The 27624-nt window shown below is 39.7% G+C and overlaps 2 protein-coding genes across 4 annotated transcripts in view; one reads left to right on the top strand and one right to left on the bottom strand.

The window, feature by feature from the left end:
• PAAF1 (proteasomal ATPase associated factor 1) overlaps nt 1–21795 on the bottom strand; it is a 45973-nt gene extending 24178 nt beyond the window's left edge. The window contains exons 1-4 of the mRNA XM_077762256.1: nt 21733–21795; nt 19244–19284; nt 17214–17317; nt 10569–10658 (exon numbers count right to left, since the gene is read on the bottom strand). Coding sequence (XP_077618382.1) covers nt 10569–10658; nt 17214–17317; nt 19244–19284; nt 21733–21779 — 282 coding nt within the window. The 5' untranslated portion in view covers nt 21780–21795. The remainder of the gene's footprint in view (nt 1–10568; nt 10659–17213; nt 17318–19243; nt 19285–21732) is intronic.
• The window catches only part of COA4 (cytochrome c oxidase assembly factor 4 homolog), a 30181-nt gene extending 4068 nt beyond the window's left edge, over nt 1–26113 (top strand). Inside the window, exons 1-2 of one of the 3 annotated variants that reach the window (XM_077762258.1) lie at nt 21975–22071; nt 23954–26113. In XM_077762258.1, the coding sequence (XP_077618384.1) occupies nt 23966–24220 (255 nt within the window). In that variant the 5' untranslated portion in view covers nt 21975–22071; nt 23954–23965 and the 3' untranslated portion in view covers nt 24221–26113. Of the gene's footprint in view, nt 1–21974; nt 22072–22106; nt 22370–23953 lie in introns of those variants that run through there. The other 2 variants (XM_077762257.1, XM_077762259.1) reach the window with 2 other exon arrangements.
• The last annotated feature ends 1511 nt before the right edge of the window (nt 26114–27624 follow it).

Genomic DNA, 27624 nt, shown 5'->3' with positions numbered 1-27624 from the left:
CCACCAGGTGTCAACATAAGAGGATTACAAGCAAATCAGATATGGCAAATGGATGTAATTTTTATTTCATCTTTTGAACAGCAAAAATGTGTTCATCATACTATAGATACATGCACATATTTCCAATGGGCTACTGCATTACATTCTGAAAAAGCTGACGCTGTTATTACTCATTTATTGTCTTGTTTTGCAATTATGGGAGTACCAATTGAATTAAAAATTGATAACGCACCTGCTTACCAATCTGCAAAATTAACTCACTTTTTATCCCAATATCATATAACTCATATTTTTGGCATCCCTTATAACAGTCAAGGACAAGCTATCATTGAAAGAGCTAATCGCACTTTACGTGAATATATTGAAAAAATAAAAAAGGGGAAACAGGAGGGATTTATGAAACCAAAAGACATCTTGAATAAAACTTTACTTACTTTAAATTTTCCGAATATTTGGAGCAAAGAAAATCTATCAGCAGCAGAATTGCATTTTCGAAGGAAAGAAGAGGATAAGAATATCTTGAATACACTCATTTGGTATAAAGATAAAGAGAAAGGTTGGGTTCCAGCATCACTGATATATTTGGGACGAGGTTATGCTTTCATATCTGTTGATAATTTTAGGTTTTGGGCCCCAACTCGATTGATCAAGATTCAGAATGATTGACCGCTTTGTGCGAAAATTTGAAGAGCTTTCTGCACAGCAGAGCTTTACATTCCCTACCCGATATGCGTCCCCTCCAACATGGGGGCAACTGAAGAAGCTTGCACAGGAGGCTGAGAAAACTCTTGTTAATACTGGGCAACCTTTTAATTCTACTAATCTGGTGTTGGCTATGATGGCTGTAATTACCTGTCAGGTAATGTATGCACAAGCAATAGAATATACTTACTGGGCTTATATTCCTAAAAACAAATGACATTCTTAAAGCTCAACTCAGAGCCCTCTTGCTGTTGCACATCTTGCCAGAAGCCATGCCCTTGCTAAATTTCACAACGTGTGGGCACACCCCCAAAGCAGTTAGGAACCAAAACCATCATCTCTTTGACTATCGCCTTCTGGAAAATGAGGCCTGAGACACTGGTTCCTGAGCTCAAAGCAGGCCAGAAACAACGGTGGTTCTGTGGTTCTGTGTTCCTCAGCCCATTCTCCCTTGGGGGAGGGGACGCTTGAATGGGGGTTGGAATGGCCACTTCCCCCAAGTTGGACAGGCTGTTTCTTGCCAGAGTGTGAGAAATGTTCCAGGCAGCTAAAGTGGTCCCCGTTGATCCTGTTGGAGCTGGGGCAAAGGAGTCAACATACACAGACAGAGTAAACATACACAACAATATTCCAGACAGGCACCTACACCACAAGGCACCATATGGCTGGTTACCTAACATGCTTGTTTGCACCACATTTTACTCTACCTATACGGGCTGACTCTTTGGCCTCAGGCAATATGTCTGTGCACCTCATATCCAGTGAAATGTATTTGCTTTCACTATGTATCCTTTGAGGTTATCCATCTCACTATATGGTCGGGAAACTATACTTTGAATATGGCTGACAGTTCAGGCCCCTTTCATGTTAATTTGCATGTTAATAAACCTTATTCTGCTACAGCTTGTATAAAATACCCCTTTGCATTGTTGTACGGGAAATGGATTTGGAATGCTACAGAGGGATCTATATCATATATTCATTGTAATTTAACACAATGTGTAAATCAGTTATGGTGGAAAAATTTTGAAACACAAACCAACAGCACTGATTTTTCATTGGTGGTTGTTAAAACTCCAACTGAAGTATGGCTACCTGTAAATTTGACAAGACCTTGGTCGGACTCTTTTGCTGTATCTCATTTAGTAGCTGCTGTACAGACCTTGCTTCACCGATCCCGACGCATGCTTGGAGTAATCATAGCTTCAGTTCTTGCAGTGGCTTCAGTTACTGCAACCGCTGCCATGGCTAGACTTGCTTTGCATCAAGGAATCCAAACAGCAGACTTTATACGGGAGTGGCATAAAGACTCTCATTTATTGTGGCAACAACAACGAGATCTGGATACACAACTTGGAACTGATGTACTTAATCTTCAATATACTGTTTCTTGGCTTAGGGATCAATTAACTGTTTTATCCACAAAAAGTATGTTAAAATGTGATTGGAACTACTTTCGGGAATACCTTGCTTATAATACTCTTATGCCTGCGTTATTATTGTAGTCTTCCGGTGCTGGCGAAGAAGGCAACAACTAAAAAAGGATAGATAACGCGTTCGTTCGTGCTGCCTTACAGCTTGCTACTGCTTCACAGAAAAAAGGGGGAGATGTAGGAGCCCAACAGTGACCACAAGAAAGAATGGTTGGGCAGAGCATGCCTGCATACAGGATGTTCTGCCAAGGGGCCTGCACACAATATCCAAGGTTAACGGTCCGCTCGCCCTCCTTGAAAATAGGGAGGAGGCTGGAGTTCTGGGCAGGCTTCTTAGTAAATATGCTGTGGTCACTGTCTCCCTTTGTTCTCCCCATCCTTGGAATGTGCTTGGTTAGAAGAATGCGTTTCTTAGATTTTGGTATGTGTCCAGCTACCGGGGTATAAAAATAAACCGCACGAAGGCTCGGGGAGATTTTTCTCCCTCCGGCTGGAGTTGTGTCTTTGTCTGTCTTTATGTGTCTTGTCTTTTTGTCATTTCGTTCGCTACATAAATTATTAAGGAGAAAGTAAGGACTTTGGCTTTAAATATCCAACCTTCCATTTTACTTTTTCTACGCCACTTGAGGCATAATAAGTAAATTTGGCAAGAACGGAAGGGATACATCTACCAACTCTAATACATTATAAGACTTCTTCTTCTTCTTTTTCTTAATGTTTTATTTTGAGAGACTGTGAGTATACGTGCAAGTGGGGGAGGGGCAGAGAGAGAGGGAAAGAGAATCTCAAGCAGGCTCCATGTTCAGTGTGGAGCCTAATACAGGGCTTGATCACGTGACCACAAAACCACGACTTGAGCCAAAACCAAGAGTTGGACATTTAACTGACTGATCCACCCAGATGCCTCTTTTTCTTACTTTGGCTCCTTGGAATAAAAGTACTGTTAACTTAATTGTGGATCCCTTAATTGTAAGGATTATGACAACAACCTTAATATGTTTAACATCTGTAAAACATTTTCAAATACATTATATTATTTGGTATTCATAATAATCCCATTCTGCTCCTAGCTTCCCATTGCTGGGTAATAGAGACACAGAGGTGAATCTGACATAGCCCTGCCTTCACATTCTAGTGCAGGAGACCTATCTCCCAGATCTATGTTTCTTCTTCAAGACCACTGCCACCACCCTAATCTTGGGCCTTAAGCCTGACTACTGGTATTGTCACTTAACTTCCTGTAACTCCATGTCTGGCTCCCCAACTATATGACAAGCTCTTTAAGTGTCCAGAACAATGTCCAGCACTTTCTTTTCTATTTTCTTTTCTTAAAAGTTTTTTTTAATAACTTTTTTCCTAATTTTTTAATGTTTGTTTATTCATTTATTTTTGAGGGGCACCTGGGTGATTCAGTCAGTTAAGTGTCCGACTAGCTCAGGTCTCGATCTCACAGTCCATGAGTTTGAGACCTGCATCAGGCTCTGTGCTGACAGCTCAGAGCCTGAAGCCTGCATGGGNCCCATGCTCGCGCTCTCTCTCCTCTCTCTTTCAAAAATAAGTAAACATTTAAAAACTTTTAAAAAAATAAGTGGAATCAATATTGTTAAAAATAATTTATTAAATTTTAAAAAATTGATTATTTTGTGGGGGGGAGAGAAAGAGAGAATTCCATGAAGGGCAGAGATAGATAGAGAGAGGGAAAGAGAAAGACAGACAGAGAAGCAGGACTAACCTGAAACAAGGCTCATATTCACCTGAAGCGGAGCTTGAGCTCACCCAATGTGGGATTCAAACTCACAAACCATGAGATCATGAGACCTGAGCCAAAGTCAGATGCTTAACCAACTGAGCCACCCAGGCACTATTTATTTATTTATTTTGAGAGGAAGAGAGAGTGCATATGCAGGGGAAGGGCAGAAAGCGAGGATGAGAGAGAATCTCAAGTAGGGTTCGTGCTGTCAGGGCAGAGCCCAACATGGGGCTCAATCTCACAAACTGTGCAATCATGACCTGAGGCGAAATCAAGAGTTGGACACTCAACGGAATGAGCCACTCAGGTGCTCCTGAAGGTTTTATTTTTACCTAATCCCTGCACCCAATGTGGAGCTACAAATTTACAACCCTGAGATCAAGAATTACGTGCTCTGGGGCGCCTGGGTGGCTTAGTCGGTTAAGCGTCCGACTTTGGCTCAGGTCATTAGTGATTTCGAGCTCTGCATCAAGCTCTGTGCTGACAGGTCAGAGCCTGGAACCGGTTTCAAATTCTGTATCTCCCTCCCTTTCTCTGCCTTTTTCCCACTTGTGCTCTTTTCTTTCAAAAATAAACATTAAAAAAAAAATTAAGTACCTCAACAACACTAGGTAGGAAAGTGAAGCCATATGACCTGTATCACTAAGAGCAACTACTGTCCTCATTTGCAGGGCCCCAGAACCAAGACATTTGAACACTCTCCTACTCATTCTGTGAAACAGAATTAATCCCTCAAGCAACAAAGCTCAACCTCTTTCCTGACTCAGGTGGTATCTTTCCAACTGCCAGCCAGGCATCCACCTTTGGCTTTACAGTGGTCACCTTTAACTTCACATGTTCAAAACAGAACTCTCATTTCTCCCTGCTCCACACCAATACAACTACTTGACCTCATTAGTAAATGGCACCACTATTTACCTACTTCTTTGGATATTTTTGGAATCATTCCTTTTCCTCATTTTCTCTCACGTCTCAGATCCAAGTCGTTAGTAAATCATGTCTAATCCCACACCCCAAGAATGTACGCTCTACACCACATTTTATTCACTGCTACAGTCCCAGTGCCCACAGGAGTACCTGGAATATAGTAGGTAATTAACAAATGGAAAAATCACCTACTGATGAACTCAAAAGGAAAGGAGAGTAAGAAATAGAAAAACCAATAATTTTTTAAATGACCTACTTCTCTCAACTATACACAAATAAAAATAAGTAAATTCAGAGTACCTGGCTGGCTGAGTCAGTAAAGCACATGACTCGATCTCAGGGTTGTGAGTTCAAGCTCCATGCTGGGGGTAGAACTTACTTTAAAAATGTTTTTTTTTTTTAAACAAATGTTTTATATTATACGTATTATACACTGAATTCTTACAATAACATAAGCTAGAGAACAGAAAAAAAATGACCTACTTCTCAAAAGGTTCTCCTAACTCTGCCAAAAAGTTTATCATTTCCTCCCTTAGTAAGTCTGCAGCACTATGTTCATATATTGTAGAGGTTCGTTACCCGGTGGTAAATTACCTCATCACATTTGGTGATGTCTAGAGACATTTTTATTTGTCACAATTGGCGAATAGCTCACTACAATAAAGAATATCCAGCTCAGGGGCGCCTAGGTGGCTCAGTCAGTTAAGTGTCTGACTTCGGCTCAGGTCATGATCTCATGGTTTGTGGGTCGAGCCCTGTGTCAGGCTCTGTGCTGACAGCTCAGAGACTGGAGCCTGCTTCAGATTCTGTGTCTCCCTCTCTCTCTGCCCCTCTCCCACTCATGCTCTGTTTCTCTCGGTCTCAATAATAAATAAGCATTAAAAATTTTTAAAAGAATTATCCAGCTCAAAATGTCAATAGTGCATGATGGAGAAACTTAGATATGTTCTATTGTATCTTCTCAGTTAATATACTGTCCCTGCAGGGGACAGGGATATTGTTACCTTATGTGGGTTACATATCTCTGGGGACCTAGTTCCTAGATATAAAAAGAATTGAATTTGAACTACCTGGTTCTTCCAAAATGATTAAACACTAAAGAGTAGATTATAGGTCATACCAGCTTTCTCCTTTCTCCAAACTTTTGTTAAAGAGGAAAGAGAACTAACATTATTGAATAGCTACTAGGTACTAGACATGTAACAGACATTTCCCTCATCTAATACCCTCAAAACTCATTAAGATAGGTATTATTTGTATTTTTCAGTGGAGAAATCTGGGGTTTAAGAAGTGATTAAGTAATATCCCCAAGGTGACACAACAGAGCCAGGATGTATACTTAGGTCAGGGTCTAAAGCTAAAGATCTATTTCTCAGTTACAGCAAAAAAACAGCCAGATGAATGGGATAATTCTAAATATTGCATAAATATGACAATTCAAGCGAGATAAAGGATGGATTACTTTATAGTGCTGTGCTATGTTAATCATTTCAAAAAGAATTAAGATAGATCCCTACTTCAAACTAAGTAACAGAAGCACCTGGCTGGCTCAATCAGTAGAATCTGCAACTCTTGATCTTATGGTCATGAGTTCGAGCCCCGCATTGGGCATGGAGCCTACTTAAAAAAAAATAAATAACAAAAATAAAGTTTGAAATGTAAAAATATATATATTTAAAGAAAATACTATATAATTGTATTTAACACTTACATTGTGCTTACTATGTTTCAGACCGAATTCTGTTTCAATCCTCTTACCACCCCTATATTACTTTTATCCCTATTTTACAAATAAAGCATCTGTGACACCCAGAGTTTAAGTACCTGGCCTAAGGTCACAGTTAGTAAATGGCAGAACCAACATTAAAAGCCAAAGAAGCAAATCCAATGAGTCTATCCCTAGAGTCTGTGCTCTTACCCATTATGCTTACCCATTACACCCAAAGTGAATATATAAAAATCATGGACTACTCTAAGCAGGAACCCAAAAGTGGATAAAGGAATAAATTGTTGGGTTTTATTATCTAAAGATATTAGAGATCTGTATGTCAAAAGATGCCATAAATAACAATAAACAATACGCAAGAAACTATCTGAAAAATATATGGCAAAAGGTCACTACCCTTAATATAAGAGCTCTTATCCTCAACATCATTCATCACCAGGGAAATACAAATCAAAACCACAATGAGATACCACCTCATACCTGTCAGAATGGCTAAAATTAGCAACACAATTAACAGCAGGTAATGGAGAGGATGTGAAGAAAGGGCAACCCTCTTGCACTACTGGTTGGGATGCAAACTGGCATAGCCATTATGAAGAAAAGTATGGAGGTTCCCCCCCCCAAAAAAACCCTAAAAACAGAACTACCCTACAATCCAGCAATTGCACTATTAGGTATTCACCCAAAGGATACAAAAATATAGATTTTAAGGGGTACATGCAACCCAATGTTTATAGTAGCATTATCAACAACAGCCAAACTATGGAGAGAGACCAAATGTCCATAGACTGATGAATGGATAAAGAAGATACATATACAGGGGTGGCTGAGTGACTCAGTTGGTTAAACATTCAACTGTGCCTCAGGTCATGATCCCATGGCTTGTGAGTTCAAGCCCCATATCAGGCTCTGTGCTGACAGCTCAGAGCCTGGAGGCTGCTTTGGATTCTGTGTCTCCTTCTCTCTCTGCCCCTCCCCTGCTTTCACTCTATCTCTCACTGTCTCAAAAATAAATAAACATGAAAAAAAAAATTTTTAAAGATACATATTACACACACACACACACACACACACACACACACACACACACACAGAGGAATATTACTCAGACATCAAAAAGATTCAAATCTTGCTATTTGCAATTGTGTGGATGGAGCTAGAATGTATTATGCTAAGCAAAATAAGTCAATCAGAGAAAGGTAAATACCATATAATTTCATTCATATGTGGAATTTAAGAAACAGATGAACATATGGGAAGGGGGGGTAGAAAAGAGAGGGGAAAAAAACCACAAGAGACTCTTAATGACAGAGAACAAACTGAGAGTTGATGGAGGGAGGTAGGTGGGAGATGGGCTAGGGTGATGGGTATTAAGGAGGGCACTTGTGATGATCACTGAGTGTTGTATGTAAGTGATGTCTCACTGAATTCTCCTGAAACCAATATTGCACGGTATATTAACTAAAATAAAAATAAATACGATCTCTTACCAATACCAAAAAAAAATTCACACTTAGAAAAATGAGCAAATGATATGAAGAATGGCCAAAAATATATGAAAAAGTAGTCAATCCACGATTAATCAAAGGAGCACAATTAAAATAACAATGAGATACCATCTCTCAAACTGGTAAGCAGGTTAAGTGTCTGACTTAGGCTCAGGTCATGATCTCACAGATTGTGAGTTTGAGCCCCACATCAAGCTGTGCTGACAGCTCGAAGCCTGGAGCCAGCTTCGGATGCTGTGCCTCTCTCTCTCTCTCTCTCTCTGCCCCTTCTCTGCTCACATGTGATTTGTCTCTCTCTCAATGTCAAAAATGAATAAACATTAAAAAAATGTGAACGCCCAATATTGGTAGAGAATGTCAAGTCAGATTGTAGAAAAGCAATCCTTTTTAGTCAATGGAAAGGGCCCACTGGTAAGTCAATTACTCAAAAAAATTCAAATAAAGTAGGAAATAATAAAAAACAATGCATAAATATCTACATTTAACTCAATACATAAATGTACATAAAATTCACTAATCTTTTCAATAGTCCACTGATTACTACAAGGAAACTTCACCTTGACTTTGTTGTAATAAACTATTAACCAAAGACATAATTCAAAACTTGATTTCTTTAACGGAAGGCAAATCTTTATTCACACTTATAAAACAATCTGAAAGCAAAAATCCCTCTAGCATCTTTAAAAAAAATTTTTTTAAATGTTAATTTACTTTTGAGAGAGAGACACGGTGCAAGGGGGGAAAAGGCGGAGAGAGAGGAAGACACAGAATGCGAAGTAGGCTCCAGGCTCTGAGCTGTCAGCACAGAACCCGACTTGGGGCTCAAATTCATGAACCACGAGATCATGACCTGAGCCAAAGTGGGGTGCTTAACCAACTGAGCCACCCAGGCACCCCCTTACCTAGGGTTTAAAAAAAAAAATCTTTTCAGGGTGCCTGGGTGGCTCAGTCAGTCAAGCGACCAACTCTTGATTTTGGCTCAGGTCATGATCTTGTGGTTTGTGAGTTCAAGCCCCCTAACAGACTCTGTGCTAATAACATGAAGACTTCTTAGGATCCACTGTCTCTCTTCTCTCTCTCTCTTGCTCTCAAAATAAATAAACTTTATTTTTTTTAAATAAATAAACTTTAAAGACAAATAATTCTTTTTTCCTAACATTGCGTACTTATCTTGCTCACACATATTATAGAAGTTTTTTTTATAAAACCTCTCCTTTATCAAGTCTTTATAATGCAATCATTAGTTTTCAAAGACATAATCACTCTGCTTTTTCAGTCATATTACATTGGTGAACATATTTAATTAACATAATTTCAAAAACAATAAAACTGGTACTATAACTGATCCTTGTAAGCATTCAACTTAACCAGTAGTGTCAGCAGTATGCAGATCTCAGAAAAGAGCTCATAAGCCATGAATGTGCTGTGACATAAGCCATGAATGAGTACTAGTCAATATATTTTATACAGGAAACGCAGAGCAACAGTTAGCTCAATAAATTAGTTCAGTGGAAGTCAGTTAAAACATACCAAAAGTCTTATAATCTGCTTTCTCTTTGACTCAACAACTCTATTTTGATTTCTTCCTATCTTTGTGAGTAAAGGGTTAGCTAAATATACCATCAAAATATGAAATCAGGATATCAAAAATACCTGAAAGTCCAGTAATGTAAAACTGGAGAAAATAAACTGTAGTAAAATCATACAGCAGAATACTATGCAGTTCTTAAAAGAATATGTAAAAAGAAGGCATACAATGAGGAACATAACGTATTATTAAAGAATATAAAGCAAGTTATAAAACAGCATATACTATAAAAACCTATTTTGATAAAATATTTAATGAAAAGACAGGGAGATTACTACTATAATTATTATTAATATAGGCTTTTAACCAAAGTTCACATTAGTTATTTTCAGATGGTAGAACGTGAGTGATTTTTCACTTTTTATATTTCCTAAATTCTCATCACTATATATATCTATGTTGGTTTTGAAATGTGGGAAAAAAATAGCTATTTTAAAAAATGTATCACACAATAAGAAATGGAAGGTTTTAATATAATCAGTTTATCCACATATTTCTCATTTATGCTTCCATGGTAGTTAGAAAGGGCATTCTCACAAAGACCTCTGAAAATTACTCCTCAATATGCTACACTTGGAATTTTGAGAAAATGTCCCTGTCTTGAAGGCAATGAGACAGAAATAAGAGCAATGACAAATTATACAAACAGCTACCGGTGTTATCCAAAAGCCACTAAGTACCTCTGCTAAAACATACATATGTAAACTTCAGATAATTCCTTTCTCTATGATTAACAGTGAGTAGATTTGTGTACATATTCTATGTGGACCTAAATACCGGTTTTGCCAAAATTATCACACTTCAGCTGTGTTATCTTAACAATGCACAGTAAATATAAGACACATTAATTATGAATGTTTACAAGCACTCAAGCATAGAAAATGAAAAAATAACATTCCATTATATTTTCTCCTCACTTTATCAAAATACTTACACTTTCAGCATGAATTCTGGAAAAAGTAGTGTATGGTGCCAAAAACTTTGAGGATGCATTTTCCTCCGGACAAGAAATATGAATGCTTTTCTAAATAGAGAGGGAAAGATAAAATTCATCAATGAAGTTACTCCAATGAAATTAAATCTCTTAAAACATTAGGATGNTGATTATTATTCTAAAATCTTGTTCAGTTATGCTGCTTATATCTGTTTTGAGCAGTTCATTAGCTGTCATTTCTTCTTGGAGTTTCTTTGGAGGAGAGCTCTTTTGTTTCATCATTTTAGTTAGCTTTCTGGCTCTTGTTAGATTTAAAGACTTGTTATGCTCTCTGCACCTATGAGCTCTGCTGTATCCAAGAAGACTCTTTGACTGTCCAGGGCCTATCCTTTCAGAGAGTGTTTTTTGAATGGTATCTCTTGGTCTCTCTTGTTGGGACCATTTGGGACCCTCGACCTTGTGTACTCTGGCTTGTTTCTTGAGGTATCCCTGGAGAAGAAAACAGACAGACACACAGGGAGCAGGAGCACACAAACACACAGACAAATTCAACTAACATGGAAACCAAGAGGGAAAACGAAAAAGTTAAGAGAAAAGACGGACGAGGGAGAGCGAATAATAGAGAGTAAAAAATACATGAAAGAGTCAAAAAGAAGAAAAGAAAAGGAAAAAAGAAGAAAACCAATGGACAAAGAGCGGTTTAAAGCATATAACCGGATTTCCCAGCTACAGTTAAATAGCCGTGTGTATGCAGTGCTAGTTGAAGAGCATAGAGAAAGAGAGAGAAGACAGGGCGGGGATGAGGCAAAAATGGAAATAGAATGAACAGGCAGGAGGGATAAGAAGCTTTTTTAAAAGAGCTAAGGGGTGGAATATGGTTGGACAAGTGAGAGAATGACGCCGGTGTTATCCAGAGAAACTATATAGTCTAATTACTCCTGAGATAAAGAGATGAAAATGTCGGTAGGTGTAGAATTTTCATCTACAGAATGGACTAGTTGTGACTGTTTAAGCAAGCCGGTGACCAAAGTTAAACGGGTCAGTGTTCCGGGAAAAAGGGTCAAAAAAAAAAAAAAAGGGAAGAGGGCAGCTCTCTAGCAGGGAAGGGCATGGTGTGATCCAATGCGTCAGGCGGGAGTTCTGCCTTAGTGGTTGTGGTGAGGAGAGTGGCGGTGCACCAGTCCCTTCTTGCACCAAGCGCTGCACCTAGCTTTTTTGTGTGTGTATACTCCCGTGCCAGGTGGGTCGCGCTCTTTAACCCGGGCCAGCTAGTTTCCAAGTGCAGTCTGAGCGCCTGACTGAAACCGTGGCAGCCACTAGCAGGCAGGCGATCACCTCAGGGCAATTCCACGCCTCTTGCCTAGCCCTGGGGGTGGAGCCAGAAGCCGCTGCTCCTGTTCCCCAGGTAGGGTTGGTGAGCATGGGCCGGGGCTTGTCTGCAGGGCGTGTCTGGCCCGCTGGAGAGAGGGAAATCAGGTCCCTCTGTGTCTCATCACCCGAAATACGAACTCGCAGGCAAATCTCCCAGTTTTAAGCACTTCGCCTTCCCTCTAAAGTTCCAGCCAGCTCGGAGCGCGAAGGTCTGCGCACGGCTCCTCCAGGAATCCAGCAGCGCTGGGAATACAATGGAACAGAGGAGCGGTGCCTGGGAGCTTGCAGCCGCTCTGGGACGAGTTGGCTCGCGCAGCCGCTCTAGGATGATTGAGTGCGCGCCAGGATTTGGCACGCACCGTCCTTCTATGCCTCAAGCAGAGGTTTTTCTGTTTCCCAGCGGCAGGGCCCAGGGCCCGTATCTTGAGTAGTTTCAGACTCTCTATTTTTCCCCTCTCACTCCCCACAGAGGGGGATCGCCCAGTCCCTCCAGTCTCCGATCCCTGCCTGAGTTTATCTTCCCCAGTTCGCACTCACGTTAGAAGGCTTTCTCAGTGGATTCTGCGTCCTTTCTCTCCCAATATCTTGGGATCTGTAAGGTTTCCTATGGCTTCAGATCTTTTCCGTGTGAGATATGGGGGCGAGTGCAATGTATGGAGCTCCCTACTTCTCTGCCATCTTGCCCCCTTCCGGAATTTTCATCTTTTAAATGTACCCACTCTTATCCTCCTTCCCCAGCTCACAACACAATCACTCCCCTATAGATCAGCAGCTCTTCTGCAATGTAATTTTGTAGTGCTTAGATGCCATTATCTTTTTATAGTGAAGTAAACTCCCACAGAAGACAAACCAACAGTAAGATACAAATGACAAACACAAAGGGGAGGGGCGCTTGGGTGGCTCAGTCTCTTATGCTTCTGACTCTTGCTTTTTGGCTCAGGTCATGATCTCGGTTTGTGAGACTGATACCTCTATGGGGCTCTGCACAGACAGCATAGGCGTCTGCTAGGGATTCTCTCTTTCCCTCTCTCTGCCCTTCCCCTGTTCCTGGGCATGTGCGTGTTTTCTCAAAATAAATAAATATACTTACAAAAAAATGACAAACATGAGAGTACTAATTTTTATGAGAAAATCTAATACCAGTACTCTCAGTTAGCAATGGGGCAAGGAACAGGGTTAACAGATAGGAGGAAAGAGCACCAGATTCCAAGTCCAGGGCCTAAACAACCAAACTAAAAGTAAACTTACTGCCTTTAAGAATTTTTAGAAAAAATGTTAGACTACTGACAACTACAGTTACCAGAGAAAATTAGTAAATTATGATATACAATGTGTAATCCTGGTCAGGACTGCAGTGCTCATTACTACCTCGGACTTAAACTGACTACACATGTTCACTGACTGCTGACTGCCCCATAGCTGTATTAATTCCCCATGTGTTTTTGCTTAGTCATTATCACATATCTTTCAGCTATTATAGCAAGAAAGCACTGGTGACATAGCGGGAAACTGTACCTAGAACTAGATGTTAGATTGAGGTGACATAACTTGCAAGGCAGCCTTTGTAGCCATTTAAGATTTCAAGGTAGCATGTATACAGGTATAAGAGGCTTGGGAAACCCTTCGAGGGTTCTTGCAATAGGACAGCCCTTTATTCTAACTGCCAAAATAACACCACAACCACCTAAGTGTGTATCTCCTACAGGACAGCCGAGGAGCTGCACTCACCAAACAGTTCCTAACCTGTTATCTCTTTTGCATCAGTACTTCAAAGTTTCTGGAAATTCTGCTGACAATGAAAACGTCTTCAAAAATCAAGATTTTCTAAACCTCTTTCTAAGGCTAATCTATATACAACAAACACAGGTCCCCACAGTTCATTAGAAAGAAGTTTCAGGGGTGCCTGGATCGTTCATTTGGTTGAAAGCACAACTCGATTTCAGCTCAGGTCATGATCCCATGGTCGTGGGATCAAGCCCTACATCAGGCTCTGTGCTAGAGGTGAGGCCTGCTTAAGATTCTCTCCCTCCCCCTCTCTCTCTCTGTCCCTCTCCCCCACTTGGTGTGTGCTCTCTCTCTCTCCAAAATTAAAAATTAAAAAAATTAAAATAGAAGGGGCGAGAAATAAAATATTTTAAAAAAGAGTTTCAAAGTTACAATATTTTCATCACTAAAAATCAAAACGCTCTCAATTACAAGTATTCTACTCCTTTAAAAAGACAATCAGAATAGCTATCTATACAAACAGATTTTCTTAGCCAGCATATCCATATGTGGCTGCCTGCAGGCTTTTCATAAAATTAGGTTTTGCTTTTAACCACATGACAAAGCCCATACGGCAGCAAGAGAGCTGACCTGGATTTGGAATTGCCTCCTGTACCCAAAATTAAAGTGTCAGCTAAACTCTTCTGGTTTAAATATTCCTACCAGCAAGGATTCAAGGAACTCCAAGAACTTAGTGTTTAGGCATCTGTAAGAACTGGGTTTGCTCTCAGAAGACTTCCTTTCTTTGGGACTAATTATATGAAAGATTTTGCCAACCAGTAGTTTCCTCTTGCTTATCAATCAAGCAATTCAGCCTTTAATCCATAAACAAACTATGGAGGAAAAGAAATACTGAACTATCTTCCAATATCAGCAGTAGAGAATCCATGCTGTTAATAAGAATATTTTAATGAAAAGCTGCAGGATATCAAAACATAAAATTCAGGGCATAAAAAAGTCAAACTTTTTTTTTTTAATCTTCCAGGATTATGTATTTAAGCATAATCTACTGTTTAATAGAACAATGTAGCAACATCAAAAGTTGACCGCAAAGTGACTCACAGCAATTAGGAAACAAATGAACGCTCAACCATAAGCACTTACTGTCTGACCCAGCAGGTACACTGGCAGAAATTAGCAATGATGTTGGAAGAGATAAGGATTGTATCAGGGCCTACGTATGAAGGGAAGAAAGGAAGTCAGAACTGAGGCTGTGGCTGGCAAAACACCTGGGAAAAATGTAGGCTTGCAAGGTGGCGTTCATATTTGGAAGTTTATAGAACTGTTTTCAATCCTGGTGTACAGTCTAACTATAACTAGCTTTGATTGCTAGGGTTAATGAACCTCTCTGAATCTGTTTGCTTATATGCAAAATGAAAATTTAAAAAATCAATCCCATAGGATTGTTATGATAAAAACTCACTCTTGTAATATTTTACAGTTTCATTCATATGCAGTCTCACTCCCCATTAACCAGCCTATAGGTACAATATCATCTCCATTTTCTATGTGAGGAAACTGAGGCTCAGAGAACTAAGTTATCCGTCCAAAATCACATTACTAATAAGTATCAGAGTTAACTAAAACTTGAACTCAGATCTTCAGATAGGTTCTACAATACCATAGCTGTTTATGAAAAATAGAGTATATGTAATAACTGCTAGCCTATTACCTTGCACAGAGGGTAATAAATCAATGTTTAAAATCTTACATAGGGACATGTGGGTGGCTCCGCTGGTTATAATCTGACTCTTGGTTTCAGCTCAGGTCATGATCTCACAGTTCGTGAGACCAAGTCTAGCGTCAGGCTCTGCCCTGACAGCACAGGGACTGCTTAGATTCTTTCTCTCCCTGTCTCTCTGCCCCCTCCCCTGCTCACACACACATTCTCTCTTTCAAAATAAATAAATATTTTTAAAAATTCTTTTTAAAATCTTATGTAAAAAACAAAGTATTATCTATTCTTATCGGTATAACCTGAACTATCTGCCAACTAAAAAAACATTTAATTAAACATTAAAAGACAAAAAAAGAAAGGCTGGCTTCCCCTTTGAGAATCAGGTCACTCACCAGAGCATACTGACTACAGCCATCAGAATAAGTAAGGAAAGTCAGGTTCATGGGTTCTGTAATACAGTAAAACCTTGTCTTGGAACCATAATTTATTCCACAAACATGCTATTAATCCAAAGCATTCATTTATTAAAGCAAATTTCAGTTGTGATCATGTGATATTTGGCATCATATACTACTTGTATTGCAAGACATTATTCATTTAACAAGTTAAAATTTATCAGAAATGATTGGTCATCTTGCAGAATACTCAAAGAACAAGTTACTTGCAGTCCAAAGTTTTACTGTACTTAATTTGGCCATCTACTCACCTCAAAGACCAATGAGAAAAGCTATTAAGTACTATTAACATAGGTCTTCATCAAAGCCTAGACAGATAAAGGCTGTGCTGTCCAATATGGTAGATACTGGCCACGTGAGGTTATCAAGCATTCGAAATAAGGCCAGGGCAAATGAAGAACTGCAATTTTATTTCATTTAAAGTTTAATTTATGGGGCGCCTGGATGGCTCAGTCTGTTAAGCATCCGACTTTGGCTCAGGTCATAAAATAACGGTTAGTGGGTTCAAGCCCTGAGTCGGGCTCTGTGCTGACCGCTAGCTCAGAGCCTGGAGCCTGCTTCAGATTCTGTGTCTCCCTCTCTCTCTGACTCTCCCCTCCTCATGCTGTCTCTGTCTCTGTCTCTCTCTCTCTCTCAGAAATACATAAAACATTTAAAATATGAAAAAATTTAAAAAAATAAAAACTAACACTTGACTCAGTTTTTGGAAAACTTTTTAAGTATATTTAGAATATACTTTTTAAGTATATTTAAGTATATTTAGAATATATATTTAAGTATATATTTAAGTATATTTAGAACTAAGTATATTTAAGTATGTGAAAATGTGTTCTCAACTGTAAATTTTATAGAACCTTAATACATTTATCAAGAATTTTCAATAAAAAATTAGAGTCTGAATTGGGATGTGTGGTTAAGTGTTAAAATATATACAAGATCTCAAAAACTCAGTAAGAAAAAAAGGAACGTGTAATATCTCATTAACAAAATTTTAATATTAATTACAGGTTGAAATATTATTTCAGATTTACTGGGTTAAATAAAATATATTTTAAGAGTTAATTTCACCTGTTTATTTTTACCTTTTTTATGTGGCTCCTAGAATATTTTAAATTACATATGGGATTTACGTTATTTATCTACTGGAAAGCGCTGACATAAGGGAAATAAGAACAAGTATATATAACTAAAAGTATCTAAAAGTATATTTAACTACAAAAGAAAAAATCTCTTGACATTCAAAGGTGTAAAAACTGTGATTACTAAACAAGTAAAGATAATACAAATATACAAATAATAGTATAAATATTTAAAGTAGATATATAGGTACTACCCCAGTTTTGGACTCGGTATCATCTAAAAGATTTAAAAACCTACCTTATTTATTTCATTCACAATAAATCCTTCTGAAGCTGTAACTTCTGGGATGCCATCGAGGCCAATTCCTTGACAAGTCAGGCTACCATACAAAGTTGGTTTCCCTACATAGCACAAAAGAAGTATGTCTCAAGAAAATAATAAGAATTTAACATTGTTCTCCTTGAAGACCCACTTCAGACATCTGTACTTATGGTAGGAAATTGGCTCATGAAAGAAAAGAAGGTACTAGTGTTAAAGTGAGGTGAAGTGGAAAGAGCACTACCATAGGTGAACCTAATTTGGGAGGGAGTACACTCAAGAGCTAAAAAATAGGTACAAATATTTAGAGATATGATACAGCATTTGTAAGAAAGCTACTAGAGTGATCTCGAATTCAGTTTTACTGTGAAATGGAATTCTTTCAGAATGAAAGATGAAGACCAACATGCACATATGTATTTATCTACAGTACATATATATGATACATAGCAAAGAATTAAGCTTCAGTAAACTAGAAAATCTGCTTAAGTGGAACACTGATTTTGCAGTGATGGGGGCTAAATAAGACATCCTACACATAAACATATGCAGAAGGTAGAATGGAGTTAAAAACAGGGGCGCCTGGGGGGCTTAGTCGGTTAAGCGTCCGACTTTCGCTTAGGTCATGATCTCGCGGTTTGTGGGTTCGAGCCCCGCGTCGGGCTCTGGGCTGACTGCCAGCTCAGAGCCTGTAGCCTACTTCAGAGTCTGTGACTCCCTCTCTCTCTGACCCTCCCCTGCTCACACTGTCTCTCTCTCTCTCTCTCCTAGAAATAAATAAAACATTAAAAAGAAATTAAAAAAAAATAAAATAGAATTGGTTTCGTCAGTGGAACATAGGAAACTTGATCTCGAGGTCATGAGTTCAAGTCAAGCTCCACATTAAGGCACAGAGCTTACAGAAAGGAAGGAAGGAAGGAAGAGAAGGAGGAATGGAGGGAGGGAAGGAAGGAGAAAGAAAGAGAAAGGAAGAAAGACACTCTTAAATGTCCATGTCCACACCAATGCATTTATCTACATCTGCAGTTACCCTCACCTTCTTTCATCTTATAGTCTTTTAGACTTAATTGAATCTCCTTCTCTCTCCTTTAAGACACTAGTTTTTTAGTTTGTCCTCTCTCCTCTCCACATAACTTGTATTTTAATTGCTCTCCAATTACTTCTCATCTTTAAAAACAAAACCTTTGACTATGAGACCTATCTACTATCTCCTTTTCTATACAACATCATTTTCCTCAAAAGACTGTTTAAAATTCTATTTCTCAGAGAAATATAATTATGTAATCAAAGGTATCTGAATTTAAAGATAATCAGTAAAACAAAACACAAATTTATTAAAAAGTCTGATTTTTGTTAATAGTATCACAATAACTACAAACAAATGGATCATTCAGAGGAGTAACACGAGGGTCATTCAAAGGAGTATGAGATAGGATCTGGGAGCTATCTGGATGTGACATGGTGAAGTGACTAGATTTTTCATTCTAATGCCTAGAATGGTGGTAACTTAAATTTGAAAATCAAAAAGAAAGCCTGTTTGACAGCACTTAAATTTGAAAATCAAAAAGAAAGCCTGTTTGACAGCAGAAGTGCTCAGCTTGGTTTTAAATTTGATAAAATCAAGAGAACAGTGAGAGCTTCAAGCATAAATGTCTAACATACAACTCTTCACTCTCTGCTTGAACTTGAAGAGAGTTCAGGGCTGGAGACATACATCTAGGAATCATATCAAGAAATCACGAATGTAACTACAGAACTTCTTAGAATACAATAATATATAGCTAAGGGACTTAATCACTGCCTGAATGTCAAGTCTGTGGCTTCCAAATGGAAAACTAATCTGAAGGCCTTCCCGGGAAATGGAGTTGGTGTGACTGGTCAAGAACATTTGAAGACTGTGATATTATGCAAGGAATCTGGGCCAAAAGAAGTATGAAGCTCTCTTCTAGGGGTAGTAAATCCCTTTTCTCTAAAAGCAAGGCATATAGATTTGGGCATATGGACATTACCTGGAGGGTGACAACTCAGCCAGGCTTCCCCTTCATCCTTCCTATGAAGATAAACAAAAGACTAATTAGGCTCATTCAATGCTGAAAAAGTGTCACTGATGCAAGGGAGAAAGAAGATGATATTAATTTTCAGTCTGGACATAGTACTGAGGTATGATCCAGTTTAACATCTCATCCAGGCATAGATTATTCTAAGACAAACTTTATTTGTTGAAGAAATATTCATGGATTAAGCATTTAATGCAGAGGTATCTACTGGATAAATGAATACTCAAATATTTCAACAATAGGAAGTTCACTATTCACACAGCTGAACAGCTTTGAAAAATCAAGAATACTTTACATGCAGATATTTACTGGGATTACTGTAAACTAAGCCTTGTGCTAGGCACTTTACAAACAGTGTAATTAATCTTCACAATTTAACAAAATACCTTTTCTTATTCCTATGTTAAAGATTAAAAAAAAAAAAAAAAAGTGCTCGCTTCGGCAGCACATATACTAAAAAAAAAAGCCTGAAGCTCAGGGGTGCCTGGATAGCTGTCATTTAAACATGTGACTCTTGGGGGGCCTGAGTGACTCAGGCAGTTGAGCATCCAACTTCGGCTCAGGTCATGATCTCGCGGTTCGTTGGTTTGGGCCCGGGGTACTCAGAGCCTGGAACCTGCTTTGGATTCTGTCTCCCTTTCTCTCTGCCCATCCCCCACTCACACTCCTGTCTCTCTCAGCCTCTCAAAAATAAATAAACATTAAAACAAAATTAAACATCTGACTCTTGCTTTCACTCAGATCATGGTCTCCCGGTTCCTGGAATTGAGGCTCACATCCCAGTCCACGCTGACAGCACAGATCCTGCTTGGGATTCTCTCTCTCTCATCTCTTTCTCTCTCTCTGCCCCTCCCCTGCTCTTTCTCTCTCTCTCTCAAAATAAACACACTTAAAAAAAATTTATAGGGGCACCTGGGTGGCTCAGTCAGTTAAGCCTCCAATTTCAGCTCAGGCCATGATCTCACGTTTGTGGGTTTGAGCCCCGCATCGGGGGCCTCAGAGCCTGGAGCCTGCTTCAGATTCTGTATCTCCCTCTCTGCCCCTCCCCTTCTCATGCTCTGTCTCTCTGTCTCAAAAATAAATAAAACATTAAAAAAAATTTATAGGGGCACCTGGGTGGCTCAGTCGGTTGAGCATCTGACTATTGATTTTGGCTGAGGTCATGATCTTATGGTAGTTCATGGGTTCAAGCCCGGCAAGGGGCTCTGCGCTGACAGCACAGAACCTGCTTCGGATTCTCTCTCTCTGCCCCTCTCACACTTGTGCCTGTGCTCTCTCTCTCTAAAGAAATGAAACATTAAAAATTTTTTTAATTAAAAAATAAACATTTATTAAGAAAACTAACTTTAAAAAAACCCTGAAACTCAGGAAAAAGTGACTTGTCCAAGGTCACCCACCTATCTGGAAACTAGGAATTGAAACAAGGGACTAGTATACAATGTCTGCATTCTAACAGCTCACTGAGTTTTTACATGTTTTAGAATGTTCCCCTCTAATCATCCAAATCCTTACCTCATCACTCTTAACACTTTTCGGGTATAATGAAAAAGACTTACACTTTCAAGACCGAAAAATCTAGGTTGACAATAAGTTACTGGCTGCAAAATCTTGAGCAATTTGCTTCTCTCATTCCTCTCCTGCATTCTGTGGTTGGCCCTCAGTAAATGTTAGTGTTCTTTCTTTATTATTTATCACACATTCTGTGTTGTAGTAAGTAATTTAGTCGTCATAGTAAACTGTAAGTTTCTTAAATGCAAAAAGCTATGCTTTATTCATCTTCACCATTGTTTCAATTTGAAAAACTAACAGTTGCCATTCATGGCATTGCTGTACACATCCTGGTGCACAGATTAATAACTTGCACAGTATACCATCAATAAATAGATATTGAATGAATGGTATGCTGTGCACTCCCAATTAAGCTGTCAGCTTCTTGAAGGCAGGAACTACTGTTTAAAACTCCACACGCATAGGGTCTGGACATAGTGGGTATCACACTGTTTCCTGAATAAAACTGCCTAATATGTCTAACAGCACTAGGGGTCCAAGGATACAAGGACTCCATCATACACTCAAAGATAATGTGGAGGTGGCTGAGTACTAGAACTTTTGCAAATAACTGACAACCAGTAAATATTTGCTAAATGATTAGGACTACTTGGCTAAGAGTCTTCTTGCCTCTGAGTTCTGTCTTTCTCCATTCATTGATCTTAATTCTGGTCTGTAATCACACAGCACGTAAGCGTTGCCTTGGCCTCAGGGCAGCTCTTCTGAAAATGAAAACGAATGACCATGTGGGTTTGAGACTTCTTTTTCTACACCCAGTGATCTCTCAACAATCGATGAGGTAATCCCTATCCTGGACTGGGTACAGCGCTCCTTAACGCAAGGACAACATGCGTTACCCTCCTCCTCCAGCTCGGCTCTGGGCCTTGATTCACCTGAGGGATTGGACCCAGTCGCTCTGAATCCTCAAAGGCGCCGCCATCTTAACCGCGCTTTCACCTGCCCTCCTCTTCCGCACCTGCCCGCCTCTTCCGCACCTTCCCGGAAGTGGGTCCCAGAAGGGGATGCTACGAGTTGGAAGGCGGGATTTATACTGAGAGGTCACCAATGGTTATGCGCGGTGGGTCCCTCTTCTCTCACTTCCGCTCTCAGACTCCCCCCCGCCCCCCCCGGCCAGTTTCCGGTCGGAGGGTCGGAAGAGTTCCAACCCTGCCTACGGAACGGACGGTGACGTGAAGGAACGCGCGTCCGAATTTTCGTGTACCATCTGTTCGGTGAGCACTGCGTACCGCGTCTTTGCGCGGTAAGGCGTAGACAGCACAGCGGGGCTGCGGCCGTTCGCCGCGCGCGCGTGCATGCGTCTTCTTAAAGTGGGAGACTTTAAAGTGGAAGTTGCAGATCCCTTGGACACTTCAATTTATCTGCTTTCCCATGAGTTTCTATTCCAGGCCAGCCTCTGCCATCCCGCTGCCGAACATGTAGCTTGCCCTGATCTCCAAGCATGGGTCTTCCTCTTTTTTCTTCAGGGAAGACTGAAGCCAGATGTGGGGAAAGCGTACCTTAGCATTTACTGTGAGCCCTGTTGTCGCTCATGCACTTCTTGTTCCTTATATTAATCCTTACATTAATTTTATGAGTTCAATATTATTAAGGAGGAAGCTAAGAAGATTGTATGGTGAGACGCGGTGTCGGGATTCGAACCTGGATCGTTTGGCTTAGAATCCAGGTCACATTTTCTGTAGAGTAATAAAAACTGTTATTTATTGAACTCTTTGGACATGCCAGGCTTCTTACGTGCATTATCTCATGTAGTCTTTAACAATCTTATGAGGTAGAGGTGATCTCTTTTTCAAAAGAGATTATGAAGTGATTTTCTTAAGGTCACCCAATAAGTCAGTGGCAGCTAGGTTTCCAAGCTTAGCCCCTTTTCAAAGCCCATTACCCCCCTCCTTCCTCAGGTTATACTGCCTCCAAAGCAAATGAGTTTTGGGTAGGCTATGTTGGCTTAACGTGGCCAATAAGACCTGGCTATGATCAGATATTTCCTCATAGTGCCGATTTCATTTGCTGTGCCCTTGTCATACAGAACTTTCAGTTCCTCTCTTGTGTCAAATTCTGTCTCAAACCCTGACCTTGCTCTTCCATTGACTACGAGTATTGTTTGTCCGCATCTCTGGCTAACTGCTATTCATCCTTCAAATATCAGTTTAGAAAACACCTCCTCCAGGAAGCCTACTCAGCCTGTTCCTGCCGTGTCTGAATTAGGTGTTCCTCCAGTGTGTTCCCAATCTTAGCTATTTATACACATTGTGTAGTAACCTGTTTATTGTCTAGACTGTAAACTGTATTAAGGCAGGAACTATATCTGTCTTGGTCATTCCTGTATCTTCAACTCTAGCATAGTGCCTGGTACATGATAGGTACTCAATGATCATTAGCTGAATTAATCAGAGACACAGGAAAGACACTGAGGAGTGCTAGTTCCTTTAAGCCTCTCATGGTGAACTTTGTTCAAAGGCTGAGGTTATTTCCCTTCAAAGGTATCTCAAGTTCCTTCTGTAGGCAACTTTCTGCTGGGTGCTCTGAAGCGGATGATCTTGGGAAGACAGTCTGGGTAAATCCTCCTCACGTTAAGCATTCTCATCTCACAGACTCATCTCTTGCCCTGGCCCATGCACACTCTATGCTGCAGCTAGACTGAACTCTCCATTCCTCCTGTATGTCAAACCCTACCGATATTTGGGTACTTTCCCAAGTGTTAAACTATGTTCTTTTCCAGCCATAGAAAAAGGCTAATAGGAGAAAAGAAGAGAGATTCATTCTTTTGGGGAGACATCTGCTCCAAAAAGGTGACATTTCACCTAATTCAAATTCCGTTAGCAAAATCCATTCAAGCTTATTTAATGCTGTGCTAAACATTCTCACATACTTTATGTCATTCTCTTGAGTTCAAACCATTTTACAGATCTCTCTTGCCAGGCCTAGTGCTGATGGTACCAATGTGAATCAGACCTAGGATCTATTTTCAAATAAGCCTACAGTCTCCAAGGGGAGACAGATGCATAAATAGGCCATAACAGTGCAGTTTGGTCACTGCTGTTTATAATGGAACCTCATAATCACATTCCTACTCTAACTTTGCCTCCATTATTCTAGAGACTGTCAAAGATGTCAACTCAAGGCCATACTTGGGCCCGACAGGTGAAGAAGGAGGATGAGGAAGAGGACCCACTGGACCAGCTGATTTCCCGCTCTGGCTGTGCTGCTTCCCACTATGCCGTACAGGAGTGCATGGCCCAACACCAGGACTGGCGACAGTGTCAGTCACAGGTACAGGCCTTCAGGGACTGCATGAGTGAACATCAGGCAAGGCGGCGAGAGGAGCTGCAGAGGAGGAAAGACCAAAGCAGTGCCCACCACTGAAACCCCAAACCACGTATCCCCAGAGGATGGCCCTGGAGAAACTAGCACCCAGAGATCATAAGAAGAAGTGCTGAACAGTGGAAGTATGGGCTGAGAGGTATAAAACTTGGGGATTGTCTTTGGCCAAGACTGAAATTGAGATCCAGACAGCCATGGTTTGGACATGATTGCTGTAAAGACCTGTCATATTTTCATGGTGCAATCCCACACATCCTCACCTATCATGTTACACCAATATTAAATATTGACTGATATTTGCCAAGTAAAACAAAGAGTGGCATTAAGGGATGCTTTCCTACCCTACATCTTGGGTCAGTGTGCCAGGTACTGAGCCAATTACATGGATGTTTAATTTTAAAAGTAAATTTGCAGTCTAAATGTAATGTGGTTACCTAACTGGGTCTTCATTTACTCCATAAAGTAATTGGTTCAACACAGCAAGTTTTTCTGAAACCTTCTCCTGTGCCAGTTACTGTGTGAATGAATAATATGATCTGATGTCATGAATAATAGGATGTTTTCTTTCATGTTTCTTAGTCTCGTTTGAGAGAGAGAGAGAAATAAATAAAACAACATTAGAACAACTAATTACTGGCCATTATATAAGTGCCTTTATCTTTCATTAGTTGTTCTGATGTTTCATTCCATCTAATGGAAGGAAGAAAACAAATGGGAAAATAAACAACGAGTGCCTCTTATGTACCAGATGGATGCAGTCTGACCTCAGCATGCTTCCAACCCAAGAAACACACAATGTTGCCCTGACATTTAAAAGGTGCATTTAACATAAAATACAGATTTTCAGCTTTTAAAAACTGAAAAGCTGTCAACATGGAGCTTATATTCCTACTTGACAGTAATTTGCTGGAGTTGAATAAGGAGGCCTCTTTTAGGTGGTTATATTCTCCAGTTGGTAACAGTTGCCTTGCTTTTCATTTCCTTCCATGAAACTACATGCCCCATTCTGTTACTTTCTGCCTAGCTCTGTAAGGAATTTGGGAATGGGAAGGGAGTTGGAAGAGTGACTTGCCATAGAAGCTGGAATGCAAAGGGGCATCTGCTCTATCATCATCAGTAACATTTCTTGAGCATCTATGTATTAGAAGCACAAATCTGAAGTATAGTAGCCCTAAAACTACTTTGTTTGTGTTGGTGACTGGGGAGGAAAAGAGAGAAGAGAGGAGAAGATATGAGAAGTACCAGTTTAAAGAACAATAAAATCCAATCAGACAATGGGACGACTGGGCATATATATAGAGATGAATCTCTTTGGGGCTATGTCTGCTCCATGCTGTGGGTCATCAGAGCAAACTGTGGACTGCAGCTATCAGCAAGAATTTCAAGTTGAGGTGAACCTTTAATGATGAAGGAGATGTTACCTATTTGTAACATATGTAATAGAATACCATGGGCAATAAGTAAAAGATACCTAGAAAACCTAGAAATCGTGAGAAAAAGAAACAGCCCCATTGAAACATGAACAAAGTTAAAGTCGTTACTAGTTTTTTCTGTTGACAAAAATTAAAAGTATTTATGTGACCAGTATTGGCAGGGATGATGAACAGACACAATCACACTTGAAGGGATAATAAATTAGTAAAGCTTTTGTAAGACAGTTTGGTGCAATCTAGAAGTACTTTAAATATTCCAATAGCAGGGTACCTGCCTGGCTCATTTGGAAGAGCATGCAACTCTTCATCTTAGGGTCATGATTTCAAGCTCCACTTTGGGTGTAGAGATTACTTAAAATAAATTTTTTTAAAAAAAATTAAAATATTTCAATAGCAATTCCTTTTTTAGGAGCCCTCTTAAATATATTTTTACAAGATGTATATACTTTTATGTTCATTGCAGCATTATATAGTGAATAAATGGTCACAATGTAAAACTTCATCAGTAAGGACTATATTTGCTTATATGTTTAAGTCTTTTACAACAGGAATGTATCTACGTGTTAATTTGTGTATTAAAATAGAAATGGAAAACTGTGGGGAAGGTAGGTGGGATTCTAGAAAAGAGGAAAGGTAGAAGGACCTCCTTAGCAGGAGGAAACCAAACCAGCTAAGTGTAACTATTTTAGGACTCTAGCTCTACCAGAGAACTAACACTGGGTGGGTCACAGAATGTATTTGGGCAAAGAGGGCTCTCTTGCCACCCCAGCCTGTTTCCTCAAAGTAAATGGGGATAATTCCTGTTTAATAGAAATGCTTAGAGAATTAAATGAGAGACAATATATAAATAGCAAATAATAAAAATTACTAGCATATTTTGAACTATTAAAACTCTTATAAATATTGTATTTATATATTATATACATCACATATAATATACATGTTATGTCATATAATATTTACGAAGCGTTTAACCCAGGCTGTTTAGTTCCAATGTTTGCTCTCAATCCCTGTGATACAATGCTTTCAAATCCAACAATGCCATTTACTTGCTGTGTGATTTGGAGCAAATTAGTTAACCTCTCAGGATCTGTTTTTTCTGTAAAAATACAGATCATAGACCTTAAAACTAATAAATGTAGACCTTCCTTATAAAGTTGTTGAAGGAATAAGTTAGAAACAGTGTGTGGCTCATAGGAAGCATTCACTAAAGGTTGCCTATTATTGTGATTATTATTGTGTGCTAGGCACTCTCCTGAGTTACATTTTCTCATTTAATCCCCATAATAATCCCATTAACTCCGCCTTACAGGGGAGGAAGTAAAGGTCAGTTTGGGGGGGAGGGTCTGACTTTCAAGCTTATTCTAAAGTCTCTGCTGTTCTCTGTTCTGTGTTCTCATAGCCATCCAGTGCTTACTATGGTGTTTAACAAATAGTAACTAAATTTACTATGTAAATATTACTTTTTTTTTTTTTTTAAACGTTTTACAAAAAGATTAACCAGTACACATTCCCCACAGGGTTACAGACTGGCATGTTTTTTATGTCTCTCAGCTCTGGAGCCCACAGCCATGGAGGTACAATTTAAAGTGGTCCATGCTTGTCCCTGTATAATCTATACTGACCTCTGTACAGAGGCTTGGTGCCAGGGAGGAGTGGAGAGACCGCTTGGTTTGATGGATGCCCCCCTTGGCTAGGCCTAGGGCAGACTCATGAGTTGGCCCTTCCCTGCAAGGTCTTTGGCTGGGGACTTGGCCTGTGGCCAGTACAAAGGTGCACTGTAATGGCATTTTACTAAATGAGTAATAAGAGATGCCTCCCACACTCCCTTCCTCAGGTAAAGTTGGCAGGCTAAGTCCTTGGGCTGCTGACTAGAAATCCAGAGAGAACTGGAACCAGTCCAGGTTGAAACCTTACACTTTATGCTGTATAGAATGACAGAGCTCCCTACTCTGCTCCAGCAAGGACTTAAAGCCAGCAGAAGTGGGAGGGATTCTTTACTTCTCCAGCAGC

This window comes from Crocuta crocuta, unplaced genomic scaffold, assembly GCF_008692635.1.
Source record: "Crocuta crocuta isolate KB4526 unplaced genomic scaffold, BGI_CrCroc_1.0 scaffold306, whole genome shotgun sequence".
In the NCBI taxonomy this organism is placed as follows: Eukaryota; Metazoa; Chordata; class Mammalia; order Carnivora; family Hyaenidae; genus Crocuta; species Crocuta crocuta.
Note: the sequence above shows the minus strand (reverse complement) of the source record. Positions and strands in the feature narration are given on the sequence as shown.